The sequence below is a fragment of the Drosophila yakuba genome, chromosome 2R (genome assembly GCF_016746365.2).
Source record: "Drosophila yakuba strain Tai18E2 chromosome 2R, Prin_Dyak_Tai18E2_2.1, whole genome shotgun sequence".
NCBI classification, from domain to species: domain Eukaryota; kingdom Metazoa; phylum Arthropoda; class Insecta; order Diptera; family Drosophilidae; genus Drosophila; species Drosophila yakuba.
Genome location: NC_052528.2, coordinates 3,074,724 through 3,090,015, shown reverse-complemented (window position 1 = coordinate 3,090,015; position 15,292 = coordinate 3,074,724). Strand labels below are relative to the sequence as shown.

Below are 15,292 nucleotides of genomic sequence, written 5' to 3'. Positions count from 1 at the left end.
CAGTTTTGGGCGGTTTATGGCCGTTAGAGTGGGCGTGGCAACATGAATCGACAAACTTGCGCTGCTTCTATGTCTCTGGAGTCTGTATGCTAAATCTCAACTTTCTAGCTTTCGTAGTTCCTGAGATCTCAGCGTTCATACGGACGGACAGACGGACATGGTCATATCGACTCGGCTATTGGTCCTGATCAAGAATATATATACTTTATATGGTCGGAAACGCTTCCTTCTGCCTGATACATACTTTTCAACGAATCTAGTATACCCTTTTACTCTACGAGTAACGGGTATAATAAAAAAAGTTTGGAAAGGTGTGGTCTTGACCGCTTTGGGCGTAAGGGTGGTCGTAGCAAAAAGTTTTTCTGCAGATCGATATAAACGTACAATACTAATACAAACAAGAGAGAACGCTATAGTCGAGTTCCCCGACTATCTGATACCCGTTACTCAGCTAGTGTAAGTGGGAAGGACAGTTTTTGGCGGTTTGTGGGCGTTAGAGTGGGCGTGGCCAAAAGTTTTTTGGCAAATATATAGAAATTTACAAGACTAATACAAAAATGAAAAAATATCAAAACATTTTTCAAAAGTGTGGGCGTGGCAGCTTTGGGCGGTTTGTGGGCGTTAGAGTGGGCGTGGCAAAAAGTTTTTTTGCAAATCGATAGAAATTTTCAAGACCAATACAAAAATGAAGAAATATTAAAACATTTTTCAAAAGTGTGGGCGTCGCAGTTTTGGGCGGTTTGTGGGCGTTAGAGTGGGCGTGGCAGCATGATTCGACAAACTTGCGCTGCGTCTATGTCCCTGGAGTCTGTATACTTAATCTCAACTTTCTAGCTTTTGTAGTTCCTGAGATCTCGACGTTCATACGGACAGACAGACGGACAGACGGACGGACAGACGGACATGGCCAAATCGACTCGGCTATTGATCCTGATCAAGAATATATATACTTTATATGGTCGGAAACGCTTCCTTCTGCCTGTTACATACTTTTCAACGAATCTAGTATACCCTTTTACTCTACGAGTAACGGGTATAAAAAGTGAAAAAATATCAAAACATTTTTCAAAAGTGTGAGCGTGGCAGTTTTGGGCGGTTTAAAGGGTGTTAGAGTGGGCGTGGCAACATGAATCAAACTTGAGCTGCGTCTATGTCACTAGAGTCTGCATGTTGAATCTCTAGCTCTTAAAGTTCCTTAGATGTCCACGTGTATACGGACGGACAGGCACACGAGCGGACAGGCGGACATCGACTCAGCAATTGATCTTGATCAAGAATATATATACTTTATATAGTTGGAAACGCTTCCATCTGCTTGTTACATAAGTTTTAATGATTCTTATATACCCTTTTACTTAACGAGTAATGGGTTTTGCATAATTTTAGAAAAAATAAAAAATCGATCGACCATGTTTTTAATCCGATTGAGGTCGGGACTTTGCGCTGGCTATACTATCATCTTGGAATACCCATCTTGCTGAAAAGTGCTCTTGGTACGCACACTGGCCACAAAAATTGGGAAGATGGGTTTGCAATTGTTCAAATAGTCAAATAGTTCAATAGTCTTCCTTTCACATAATCCCGTCAATTTTGTGCAACGATCCAACGTGCTTATACGTGAAACCCCCACATACCATTATGTTGCCGCCTCCATTTTTCACGGTTTACTTAACATGATGCCTTTGAAACGTGTCACCAGGTCTCTGCTAACTTTCCTGTCTTCTATTGTCCAGTTATTGTGTTCCTTTGCGAATTTTAGCCAAGTCTTAAAACTTTTCTCGAATAAAAATCTGGTTTGTTTTTTTTAACTGTTGCGACGTACCCAATTGCTCTTCTAGCTGTCTGTGGCGCCCAGACTAAAGCCCAGTCTGGCAACACGGCGTAAACAAGTACTAACGTACTGAATACCGGAGAGTGTGCGCCTGCACCGCCAACTTCGCTGACACTGGTGAAACTCAACGCGGCAACACCGTTATTTCTGTCGTCGAGTTGGTTGACGCCATCAAGCTACTGCCGTTTTGGAAGCCACATGCGCGGCTATGGTTTCTGCCGATAACACGCGCTGCTACCATTTAATCAGTGCTTTGGATGCTGATATAATGACTGAAGTTTCTGATGTTCTGGCGCAACCCTCGGAAGTCAACAAATACGAGCACCTGCAGGAAATTATCATTAAGCGATTTACGGAATCACCGGACAGACAAGAAGCCCTCGCAGCTCCTACGACAAATGACAACTCTTACTGATGGTCGCGCATCTGCAGACGCCTTGCAAGTCCGCTGGCTCTCTCAGCTACCGCAGCACGTACAACAGGGCTTGAAGCTCCTACGCTCAGCAACTTTGGAAGAGCAAACTGCATTCGCTGACGATCTCATGGAAGAGTAATCGGGTTCTTTTGTCATGGCTGCGCTGGGTCCTCCTCGGAATAATTCAGAGGCAACACCCGCGAATACGCGCCGGCAGCAGACACAAGTGTAGTGGACGACTTGAAACGCGACGTCGCTGCCATGGAACATGCAGCCTCCCAGCCACCTGTCTGCTTTTATCATGCCAAATGAAGCTGTCATCTGTTCAGGCGACTGGTGACAGCAGATCTCCAAGCACACATAATCGATCGTAAAACATAAAATTCCTTATCGATTCTGGATCAGTCATCTCACTCATACCTGTTTTAATAATCAAGGGAATGCATCGTGGCAAAGAGGACTTCAAATTCTACGCGGCCAACACGTCTATTATTGATACCTACGGCACGCTAAATCTAACATTTGGTCTCAACCTACGGCGTAAGTTAACATATTCGTTCGTCGTAGCGAACCTCCAATCAGCAATCATCGGAGCAGATTTCCTCCACGTCCACGGCCTCATTCTTGACCTCAAGGGTAAACGCCTTATGGATCCCTCAAAATCCCTTTCCCATCCCTTTCGACCAAAGGAGAAGTTGCAGAAGCAAAACTCTACAACATTTATACAATCAACGTTCAAAGTTCCAGTGAAATAGATCGCCCGTACTCCAATCTTCTTAGTCGCTTTGTGCATATCACACGACCTAATGGGCCTTTAGCAACCCGCATTCATAATGAGATTGCGCATTACATTCAAACAACTGGCCCACCTGTTTTCGACAAGCCAAGACGGTTTACAGGCGAAAAATTAAAAGCGGCACACCGGGATTTCGATCTCTTACTCCAGCATGGAGTGATTCGCCCCTCCAGCAGCCAAAGGGCCAGTCATATTCATTTGGTCCCCAAAAAAAGCAATTAATGGCGCACTACTGGTAATTATCGCAAACTTAACGCTTCCACTATTCCAGATTGCTCCCCGTTTCCCCATGGGGAAGACATTTTTCAACGTCTGCATGGATGCTCGGTTTTCTCCACAATCGATTTGGTGCGTGCCTACCACCAGATCCCAGTCGCTCCAGATGATATTTCGAAAACAGCCGTCACTACACAGATCGGCCTTTTCGAGTTCGTCGGCATGCCACCCGGACTGCGCAATGCAGCGCAAACCTTCCAGCGCCTCATGGTGGTTCGTGGCATTTAATTCGTAGGATGCTATATGGACGACATCATCGTGTTCTCCACAACGCATGAGGAGCATTTAAAGCACCTCTAGACAATCTTTGAGATTTTGCAGAGGAACCACCTTCAAATTAACCCTCAAAAGTGTCAATTTGGTAAAAGTAAGGTAATTTTTCCAAGTAAACGCGAGCGGATTCAAGCCCCCTGTTGATTGCACGTAAGCAGTCAATAGTTTTCCCAAGCCTCAAACTATCATGGAATTGCGCCGGTTTTTGGGAATGGTCAACTATTACCGACACCTCATCCCACATGCAGCTCAGGCTCATATCCCGCTCACAGACTACCTAAAAGGCGCAACCAAAAATGACAAGCTCGAAATAGCCTGGACCGGCCCTGCGGAGAATGCATTCCAGGCCTGTAAGCAAGAAATTTTACGTGCCGTGTGCTCTTCGTTCCTTTCCCCATCGGCTCACCTTGCCCTTAAAACTGACTCCTCCGATACAGCGGTCGGTGCTGCTCTCAAACAACTTGCCGGCAACGTTTGGCGTCCCATCGGGAAGGCAGAGTAAGGCACGTATGATACAGCACGTATGATCGCAAGCTCCTGGCTATTTTTGCTGGTATCATCCATTTCAAGCACATTCCAGAGGGTCGTCAATTCATCATCCAAACCGACCATAAACCACTACAATACGCCTCGACAACTCCGCCAATTAGATTTTATTTCCCAATTCTTAACGAAGATAGTGTACAATCCCGGGGAAAACAACACAGTGGCAGACAACCTCTCCTCCATAGCATGCCGTCTAACTTCAGTGCTCAAGCCATATTCGAGGCCCAACAAATCGACGATGAAATGGCTGAGCTTCCTCGAACCACGTCCCTTGTTCTACAAGTTAGGAACATCGACAACCTAGACATCTGGTGTGCCATCTCGGATAGACGCTAACGGCCATATTTAGCCAAAAGTCTAAGACGCCAAGCTTTTGATGCAGTACATGGATTGGCGCATCCCAGCGGCCGTACAACTGCAAAGTTACTTAAGCAGCGGTTTGTCTGGCCAGGAATTAACCGTGATGCCACCCTCTGGTCCCGACAATGCGTTCCTTGCAAGCGGGCCAAAATCCATCTCCCGGTGGACAAGATCGATGTTCCTGACAATCGTTTCGAGCACATTCACGGTGATCTGATTGAGCTTCCCACTATCCGTAACTTACGCTACTGTCTTACCATCATCGACCGCTTCAGAAGATGGCCTGCAGCTATTCCACTATCCAACATCACCGCGAAGACTGTCGCGGCAGCTCTGAACACACAGTGGATCTGCATGTTTCGAATTCTCATTGTTTGCTGAGCTGGCTAAACTAATTGGAGCCGAAAGGATACGTACAACCGCATATCACCCTCAGTCAAACGGCATCGTGGTCGATGGCACCGTACCCTCAAGGCCGCCCTGATGTGTAAGTCTCACATAGCATGGCCGGATCTCCTGTCTACGGTTCTGTTGGGGCTGCGCTCGGCGTTTAGGGCGGACCTCCAGTCATCGCCGGCCGAAATCCATTTTGGCGCCACTATTTGTATCCCCAACGAATTTTATGAGTCGCATACTCCAACTGCCTTCAGCAAGGATCACCGAGCAACTACATCAACATAACAGGGCAGCCCGACCTACTTCTACAGCGAATCACGCTACACCACCTGTTTTCATATGTAAGGACCTGAGAACTTGTACGCACGTCTTCAAGCGAGTGGCATCTGTTAAAAAACCACTCGAACCGAATAACGCGGGACATCATCGGGTAATACGCCGGGTTAATGACCAGTTCTACATCATCAGCATTCATGGACAAGAGAAGTCCGAGGATCTACCGCCTGACCAAACGATTTCGCAGTCACTTACGCCACCGAGCCCTGCATCTGCAGCTGCAGAATTTATACCGTTACCTTCACCACATGGCGAAGTCACTGGAGGGGGAGTAGATGTGGCGCCCAGACTAAAGCCCAGTCTGGCAACACGGCGTTAAGAAGTACTAACGCCAAGACCTTTCCTGGAAGACGATAGCTTCTGATATCGTCAGACTGGCCACTCTGGACTTCAACTCGGCCGCGCAACAAGCTTACGGCATCAAATCAACAATATATTGTATTTCTTAATAAAATAAAGCAGCAACTACATAAGTTACTATATGTCCATCGACTCACGCCTTTATTTATTTTTGTAGAAGCTTCTTTGGGCGTTAAAAGTTCACTATTTTTCTTCATTTTCCAGTGAATAGTTAAAGACTAAGTTCCGAATTCAACAAATGAACTATAAACTTGTGGAAGAGAGTGATTTTCTGCATTCTGAAAACGAATAGTAAATAAAAAAGTCACTTAACCGTAAATCTGCAGTTATATTTACTGATAAGAAAGTAAGAAGAACTTAAATATGAGCGAATAACGGATAGTGCAAAACTGATTACAAGCCGCTTGTTTTGTATACTTTTTATGGTATGAACCGCTTCCCCCAGTTAGATACTTTTCAACGAATCCTAGTATACCCTTTATCTCTACGAGGAACGGGTATAAATATCAACGAGGAGCAGCGCAACCCAGAGACCGAGTTTATACAAGAGTTTAAAGGAGTCTTTGCGGAACAGGTTGCACTTTCAGATAATGTTTATTTGTCCCATTTAAATTAATCACAGAACGTCGAGGTCAGGGGTTTGATTGAAAACAAAAGAGAACGCTATAGTCGAGTTCCTCGTCTATCTGATACCCGTTACTCAGCTAGTGCGAAGGAGTCTTCAACACTGAAAGTTTTTGGCGGCTTGTGGGCGTTAGAGTGGGCGGGGCAAATGTTTATTTGGCAAATAAATAGAAATTTGCAAGACTAATAAAACTATGAAAAACTATCAAAACAATTTTTATACCCGTTACTCGTAGAGTAATAGGGTATACTAGATTCGTTGAAAAGTATGTAACAGGCACAAGGAAACGTTTCCGACCATATAAAGTATATATATTCTTGATCAGGATCAATAGCCGAGTCGATCTGGCCATATCCGTCTGTCCGTCCGTCTGTCCGTCCGTCTGTCCGTCCGTATGAACGCTGAGATCTCAGGAACTACAAAAGCTAGAAAGTTGAGATTAAGCATACAGACTCCAGAGACATAGAAGCAGCGCATGTTTCATGATTCAAGCTGCCACGCCCACTCTAACGCCCACAAACCGCCCAAAACTGCCACGCCCACACTTTTGAAAAATGTTTTGATATTTTTTCATTTTTGTATAAGTCTTGTAAATTTCTATCAATTTTCCAAAAAACTTTTTGCCACGCCCACTCTAACGCCCACAAACCGCCAAAAACTGTCAGTGCTGAAATTTCTTCTTCGCACATCCACTAGCTGAGTAACGGGTATCAGATAGTCGGGGAACTCGACTACAGCGTTCTCTCTTGTTAGAAGTGTGGGCGTGGCAGTTTTTGTGGTTTGTGGGCGTTAGAGTGGGCGTGACAACATGAATCAACAAACTTGCGCTGCGTCTATGTCTCTGGAATCTGCATGCTGAGTCTCAACTTTTTAGCTTTTATAGTTTCTGAGATCTCGACGTTCACAGACGGACGCACAGACGGACATGGCCAGATCGACTCGGCTATTGATCCTGATCAAGAATATATATACTTTTATGGTCGGAAACACTTCCTTCTGCCTGTTACATACTTTTCAACGAATTTAGTTTACCCTTTTAATGGATGGTTTATCGAAATATATCTGGCTCTAGCCAATTCGAAGGACAGGTGTCGATGAAGTGGTGAAGCCATACATTTCCGAAATCCTCGCCGTATAGTGTCTGATACGGGCACTGCTTTTACATGCTTTGGCGTTCAAGGAATATTGCGAGTTAAACAACATCCAACATTTCCTCATAGCAAAGGAAAGGATTCCAAGATCGTCGTACCAATGCTTGCGGAGTTGATCTATGAAAGCCCTATTTCTTGGTATAAATACGTTGGAAGAGTTTAATAAATAACTAATAATACTGAACCAAGAAGCACGAAGATCACGTTTAAGCTTTTAATTGAAGTTGAGATGCGAATGACCGGTTGATATGAATTAAAGGACTTGATGCAAGAGCTTAGAGAAATAAGGCTGGATAAAGAAATAGAGATATATCGGCAATCAGCCCGAGAGAACATCAAAAGGATTCAGGACGCAAATAAGAATGCGTTTGATCTAAAAATAAGACAGGAGGATGTCAATCAACTAAATGATTTGGTGGTCAGGTCGCCATTTAAAATGCCAAACAAATTACTATGAAGATACTTAGTAGACTTCCGATTTTGTAGTGGTAGTGGTAGTGGTGTAGAAAAACCCGAAAAATTGAAGTCTCTCCTTCGCACTTCCACTAGCTAAGTAACGGGTATCAGATAGTCGGAAAGTATGTTACAGGCAGAAAGAAGCGTTTCCGACCATATAAAGTATATATATTCTTGATCAGGATCGATAGCCGAGTCGATTTGGCCATGTCCGTCTGTCCGTCCGGATGAACGCTAAGATCTCAGGAACTACAAAAGCTAGAAAGTTGAGATTACGCATACAGACTCCAGAGACATATTCGCAGCGCTAGTTTGTCGATTCATGTTGCCACGCCCACAAACTGCCAAAAACTGTCAGTGTTGAAGACTCTCCTTCGCACTTCCACTAGCTAAGTAACGGGCATGAGATAGTCGGGGAACTCGACTATAGCGTTCTCCCATGTTTTTATTAGTATTGTAAATTTCTATCGATTGGCATAAAAACAGTTTGCCACGCCCACCCTAAAGCCTTCAAACCGCCCAAAACTGCCACACACACATTTGTAAAATGTTTTTTTATTTTTTTCATTTTCTTATTAGTATTGTAAATTTCTATCGATTTGAAGAAAAAGTGGGCGTGGCAAAAAGTTTTTTTTGGCAAATCTATAGAAATTTACAAGACATACAAAAATGAAAAAATATAAAATTATTTTTCAAAAGTGTGGGCGTGGCAGTTTTGGGCGGTTTGTCGGCGTTAGAGTGGGCGTGGCAACATGCATCGACAAACTTGCGCTACGTCTATGTCTCTGGAGTCTATGCTGAATTCTAACATTCTAGCTTTTATAGTTTCTGAGATCTTGACGTTCATACGAACAGACAGACATGGACAGATCGACTCGGCTATTGATCCTGATCAAGAATATATGTATATACTTCGGTGGGAAACGCTTCCTTCTGCCTGTTTCAACGAATCTAGTATACCCTTTTATACATATCGCTACACCGGAACCGTTTCTTGTTATTGTTTTAGGGTATATGTACATAAACGAAAATTTATTTGATTGAAGACCCTCGATGGGAGCGTCTCAATAAAGTCATGGTCTACTGACGTTCACAAGCTGGTAAATTCTGAATGTTTTTCTGATTCTGCTCCTGCAATTGTCGTTGGATGTCCTTGAACTGCTCAATGGGGTCCTCAAACTGTCGATAGTATCGCAGCACCTCCCTTACATCAACTACTTGGTGGTCGGCCACCAACTGCAGAAAAGCCGTGAGATCGAAGAGCTGAACATCATCATCGTTCCCCAGCCACTTTGTGAGCACCAAGCTATTATCTGGATGCAGTGGAGTGGTATACGGATCACAATCAATAACTATTACACGACTCAAGTCCCTGTTAAGATATTCGAGGTTCTTGGTATGCTGTCCCTCTACCAAGTCCGTAGCACCTCTTACTAGCCGATAACTTATGTAGCCATAGGGATCCAAAGCATCTAGGAGGGGAAATGCGGTCATACCCTGCTCTGAAGTATATATGATAATTTCAAAATTTCGGCTGCACTGCTGCAGAAAGTAATCCACACCCGGCCGCTTTTTAAACCGCCACCCAGTCTGATAAGTCCAATCTGGATGCACCAGGACGTCTTTGATTTCCAGGACCAGTGAATAGGGAGATTGTATATACGGCGGTGGAACCACGTTTGGCAACAACTTTGTCATCTGGGGTTCTTCCATCATTTTTTCATAATACTTAAGTGTATGCCACATTCTCATTAGGTACTGGCGGAACCAGGGAAGTCGGCTGAATTCATCATCTATAGGACCCCGGTCGTCTTCCTCGGGCTTACCCAGTCTGTAGATGGTCCAAATAGCTGTACTGAAAAGACTTCCCAGTACAATACTGTAGGTATACAAATTCTTGATTCTTCTCAACATTGGTGGTGAATAAGTTTTGTCGCACGTTTGTATTCTTTTTCTAGCTGCGTTTAGGCATATTTTCTCGCTTGGACTCAGAAAACCAGTGTTTTTTTTCCCGATGTAGCCAAACCATAAAATTTTATTCATTTCAGCGTGACGTTATTTTTATTTTGTTGATTTAAAACACTAAGCCAAGGGAAATATGAGCGTTTACGTAGCTTAATTAATATTCATCACGGATCTGGAAATAGGAGGATTTATTGCTCAATAGGCGTCGTTGCAACAGAGGATCCATCTGTTTTCAGCGGTTTCTATTTATTTAATGTATTTTTAAGTTAGTATATGATATATATTTGAACAGAGCAACCGCTTAATACGCAGCAAACTTGTATCGGCAATCCGAAGCTTATATAACCTTGCCGTAATTCTATATTTACAACAAGACTGGTAAAATTTGAAAATTTTGCGAGAGTGTTTATGTGACAATTTTACCTGTTAGCCCGATTAATGCATCTCTGCTTTATGTTTTTAAAAACCGACCAGGAATAGCACAAACTACATATATCCTTTTCTGCATCTATGCGATTTATTCGTCACTTCTTTTTTCCTCGTCAAGAGGTCTTTTGGTTTGATTTACCAAATATCAATAGCTCTCACATCCCTTTTGAATAAATAAATCCATTAATTTTTATGGCCCATGTAAATAAGTGGACTTGTTCGTAAATCGGAAAGTAAGCAGACCAAGTGGACGCAGCTAATCAGATAGTCGATTTTTCATAAACAATCAAAATCCATTTTAAATTGTATATGCAATTACGGAAGAACCAAATAAGGGTGACGAGAAAGAAAGGGCGACAGAAGTCGCCAGATGCCGACGTAGTCAACACCTCGTAATGTGCGATGGTCGCTGGAAGATTGGGCTAGTTTATTGGCTGGACCCTTTTCGCATTCCACTCGTACTTGTTAGCCAATCTGCCACGTCCCGACGTGTCCTGCGCTTTCGAGTGTGGTTCAGTGTGTGTTTCTGCCCATTTACCGAGACCTGTGCCTGTGTATCGTTGATATGATAATTGGCATGAGGCAATAATCCACTTGGAAACGTTGGCAATCGTTTGTATTGCAATCACTGTCACGCCGCCTACGTCTGCTGCGCTCTTGTCCTGCTATCCAGTGTCCTGGCACCATGAAGTATAATTTTCTCAACCGTGTTCCCGTTGTCTATTGGACTCCTGGTGTTCCTGCTGGTCGTTTCGTCTCTTCCTCTTTTGAATGGGCGACATATTAAATAACAATGAACTGCAATTGCCCAATGAGCATCGTAATTCGTTTGTAATGCGTGCAGACGCACAGATTTTAAGTAGTCAGCAGGCACATGTCCTTAAAGAACTACAGTTTCACTTCCATTGCCATTTCCTCATATTTTGCTGGTAGCTCCTTTACCCCCTTCTTTGTTTTCTTCCATGTGCTCTACTGGCTTTTGTCCTTTGCATGGCTCATAATTTCTGATTTCCTAGCTTAGCTCGTTAAGCAGTTAAACTTAATCACTTTTCAAAATTGGTTCGGTCTGCTGGAGCATTTAAATCGGTTCTGGAGTTTATGTGAAAATGAGTGCGATTTAATTTCAATGTTTTGAAAATGACAACCTAGGTTAATGATGTCTAATAGTAAGGATTACGTTCAGCAATCAGTAGAGGCATAAACAAATGAGAATACTTGTTTGCTTAAGAACGAAGTGTTAGTGTTAGTGTGAGTGTTATTATAATAAATAAAAACAGTTTTTGAACACGTTTGTATATATTTATTATCACAATCCCTAGTGTGAAGCCGCGGTTTTTTTATTTTCTTTCTTTTCCCCGCACCTATGTAAATTTCTGGGTAACAGGGATCTAATATTTGAGAAACTTGACTTAGGCATCTCTCTTGTTCAATATTGTTTTTCAGAAATTTAACTACACATCGCTGTGCTCTATTAAACTTTTTATGCCCGTGCAAAGGGGCTTACTGAAAAGCCCACAAGCCACCAAGAACGGTCATTGTTGAAATTTCTCCTTCATATCAAACCAGAGAGAATGCTCTTCCACGAAGAGTTCCAGATCGACTATTGATCCTGATCCAGTAGTCGAAAACACTTCCTTCTGGCTCTTTAACCAACGTTTCTGTGTAATAAAAAATAAAATTAACGCATCTATTTTTCTTTAGAGGACAACAAATTTATTTTTGCCAAGAAAAAACTGCTGTAACTTTAAATACTGATGCTGCCTGCGGTTTGCACTACGTCTGCTTTGCTTTACGTCTGGGCTTAATCATGGGGCAGTCCACACTTGTTTGTTCTCGGGCGTGGAAAAAGTGAGTTTTTAATTTAAATTATATATGTAAATATAACTCACAGTTCCTGTTACAACATTCCGGACTTTCAAAAGCTATTGGAAATCCAAACAAAAAACGATGACACCATACAAAAAACTTCTGCTTATTAGTCAGAGGCCTAGACAATTGCAAAATTGTCTCGAGAGACTCGCAAACCCAGGTTGCGTGGCTAATCCGAGTGCGGAATCCTTCCCTTCTCCCACTTTGCTCGGATTCAACTACTATCCCACATTTAACCCACAAATATCGTGATGGGCGGGTTCTGGGCCCTAGCTCGTTTAGTCGATCAAAAGTTACGAGCTCATCTTAGATTGAACATTAAATGGACACTAAAATATTTTCCTTCTGCACGCAGGTCTTCGAACAAGTCCGAAACAGGGATGGAACCAACGAAATAAATGTCATGAAACAACACATTGACAGGCACATAAGAACGCTGGTTTTATGGTCCACAGATATGACCAAAATATATGATTACCATGTGTCCGGCAACATGCAAGCTCGTAAATAGGCATTTTCCCTGCTTTAGTTCTCATGAGCACATGCTCAACCCCCAACTGCCACTTCCGACTATTTCCGTAGTCTTTTTGTATTGTATTTTTGTCACTGCTGATTTTTGTTGCTCCGTCCTTGGTAATTTAGCAAGTGATCCAGGTGGGACTTCGAAGGACAGTCACAGCCCATGGGGCAATAGTAAACATCAAAATAAAATGAAACTTATGCGAGATATTCGGGATTTGGAGTCATAAGATTTTTATGCTATGGGTAAGTTGCCTGCATTTCTAATGATGGGTTTTACATTTTAATAAAACCCACAGAGTGACTTAGATTTCCCAATTCTTTGAATTTGATCGTGGCTGGCATATTTTCGTTTTCGGAGTTCTGTTGTTTTATAATAAAAGGTATACAAGAAATTTTAATACTTAGCACGGAACACTCAATAAAATTATTTTAAGATGTTAAAAAGTAAAGAGTAAAAGCGCCTAAAATACTAATGCGTTTATATGGTTTTCATTGAAAACATGTTTGAATTTTGGTTTTTTGTTTATTTATCCATCGCCTTTATGGAACCCTTATGGAATCCTTGAATACTGTAACTCATTTTTTTAGAAGAGTACTGAATATAAACATCTAAAGATTACAAAATTTACATAATTTACATTGTTAAAAAATGCAACAAATTTGACATACCCGGATATATATGTTTAGATTTGAAATTGCGATGCGAGGAAAGAATAATTGTATCACGCGACAAGGATTTACACAATTTTACCGATGACCTAGACGAGCTTAAGTTCGAAACTTTTCTTAGGTTAGTTTCTACATTTACGCACTCGCAGTCCTAAGTATATAGTGATTTCTTCTATCTTATTCAGGCATTACGTGACCTGATTACGTTAGTCCCGGGCGATTGAAGGGGCTATGGGAATCGCGGGTTAATAGTTTGGCATCAGTGACCACCAATGATGGCAGGTTAGCTAGGATGTACAGGGCTTTTTTTTCTTCGCATTTTCTTCACATTATAAAAATGTGCATACAATTATGTACGTTTTTTAAGCCAAATTCTAACAAAGGTTTAGTAAGCAATATTTTATGACATTTTCAAGAATTTTTCAGGGTTTTTTATGGCTATAGCTTTTATATTTCTATCTACAAAAGTCGAATGGATTTAGGATATTGTAGACTTTGCAAAAATCTGTCCTTATAAATCTGTCCTATATATAAAATCATCATATATATTTAAGATATATTTTATTTTATAAAAACCATAATTATAATATTTTGAAATTTAACTAGTATATTTTTTTAAAACTTTATTATCCATTGAAAGTGACTCCTTTTTGTTGTTGTCTAATAAAGTCCGGAATTCAATGATTTCTGGGAAAGATTTTTTGCAAAAATCCGTCAGCACCGATAATCAGACCTTTTTGTAAAGCGGATTCGTTGTGGTTTGTATTCAGTTGGTTAGCGGAAACTTGCAACTTGATGAGAATTGTATTCGCTGCAGGATTTTATGACTTTACCAGGGGAAATAATGTCCCCTTTGGCCTAAAAGGTAATCTAAATGATTTTGCATTATTTTTCCATTTCAGTTCATTGTTTTCGACGGTAGCCGGCCATAAAAAGTCGATGCATGCGAAATGTTTGCGTGAGGAGATCAAAGCAGTCACCGATTCAGTCAGAGTTCGATTTCTTAGCCGGTTACAGTTGGTTTATTTGTTTGTTCATCGAAGAGGGCGAATCGTAAAAATTATGTTGATGAGTCATCAGTAAATGACATTTATTTTATTGCCAGTCAAGCGACCTTTCTCACCTTATGTGGGCGCACATCTCTGATTATTACCCAACCGTGTAGATGATTACAATTCCACTTGATATCTGGACTAAGAATGAGATGCTATTTGTATTATTAATGACGAGGCGCACCAGGGGAATGTGCAAAGGAGAGTACTATTTATTATAGGGGTTACGCTGCTTAGTTCAGCGAATTTTTAACTGGAGTGTCAGTTTTGGGCGGTTTATGGGCGTTAGAGTGGGCGTGGCAAAATGAATCGACAAACTTGCGCTGTGTCTATGTCTGTGGAGTCTGTATGCTTAATCTCAACTTTCTGGCTTTTGTTGTTCCTGAGATCACAGCGTTAATACGGACGGACAGACAGACAGACGGACAGACGGACAGACAGTCGGACAGACGGACGGAAAGACGGACATGGCCAGATCGACTCTGCTATTGATCCTGATCAAGAATATGTATACTTTATATGGTCGGAAACGCTTCTTCTGCCTGTTACATACTTTTCAACGAATCTAGTATACCCTTTTACTCTACGAGTAACGGGTATAACAAGCGGATTTCAAAAAAAATGTTTTCATATTTTTTAAATATTTTTATTAGTCTTGTAAATTTCTCTCGATTTGGAAAAAGATGTTTTCCCACGCCCACTCTAACGCCCACAAATCGCCCAAAGCTGCCACGCCCTCACCTTTGTAAAATGTTTAGATATTTTTTCGCTTTTTTTATTAGTAATGTAAATTTCCATCGACTTGCACGATCTTTGCCACGCCCACTAAACACCTACAAACCGCAAAAAACTGTCAGTTTAGAAGAGCCCCCTTCGCACTTTCACTAGCTGATTAACGGGTATCAGATAGTAGGGGAACTCGACTATAGTGTTATCTTTTGTTTAGATTTGGGCCCTTTGCTAGG

At 41.9% G+C, this 15,292-nt stretch overlaps 2 protein-coding genes across 2 annotated transcripts; one reads left to right on the top strand and one right to left on the bottom strand.

Moving 5' to 3' along the window:
* The first annotated feature begins 3,778 nt into the window (after positions 1–3,778).
* Positions 3,779–5,548, top strand: LOC122319557. The gene is made up of 4 exons (XM_043206960.1): positions 3,779–3,941; positions 4,520–4,841; positions 4,899–4,984; positions 5,148–5,548. The coding sequence occupies exons 1-4, from the start codon at positions 3,779–3,781 to the stop codon at positions 5,546–5,548; spliced, it is 972 nt and encodes a 323-aa protein (XP_043062895.1).
* A 3,290-nt stretch (positions 5,549–8,838) lies between these two features.
* On the bottom strand, positions 8,839–9,905 carry LOC6529184 (mitochondrial import inner membrane translocase subunit TIM50-A). Its single transcript, XM_002090155.4, has one exon. It carries the CDS (start codon positions 9,862–9,864, stop codon positions 8,902–8,904), a length of 963 nt encoding a protein of 320 aa, XP_002090191.3. The 5' UTR covers positions 9,865–9,905; the 3' UTR covers positions 8,839–8,901.
* Positions 9,906–15,292: the final 5,387 nt, after the last annotated feature.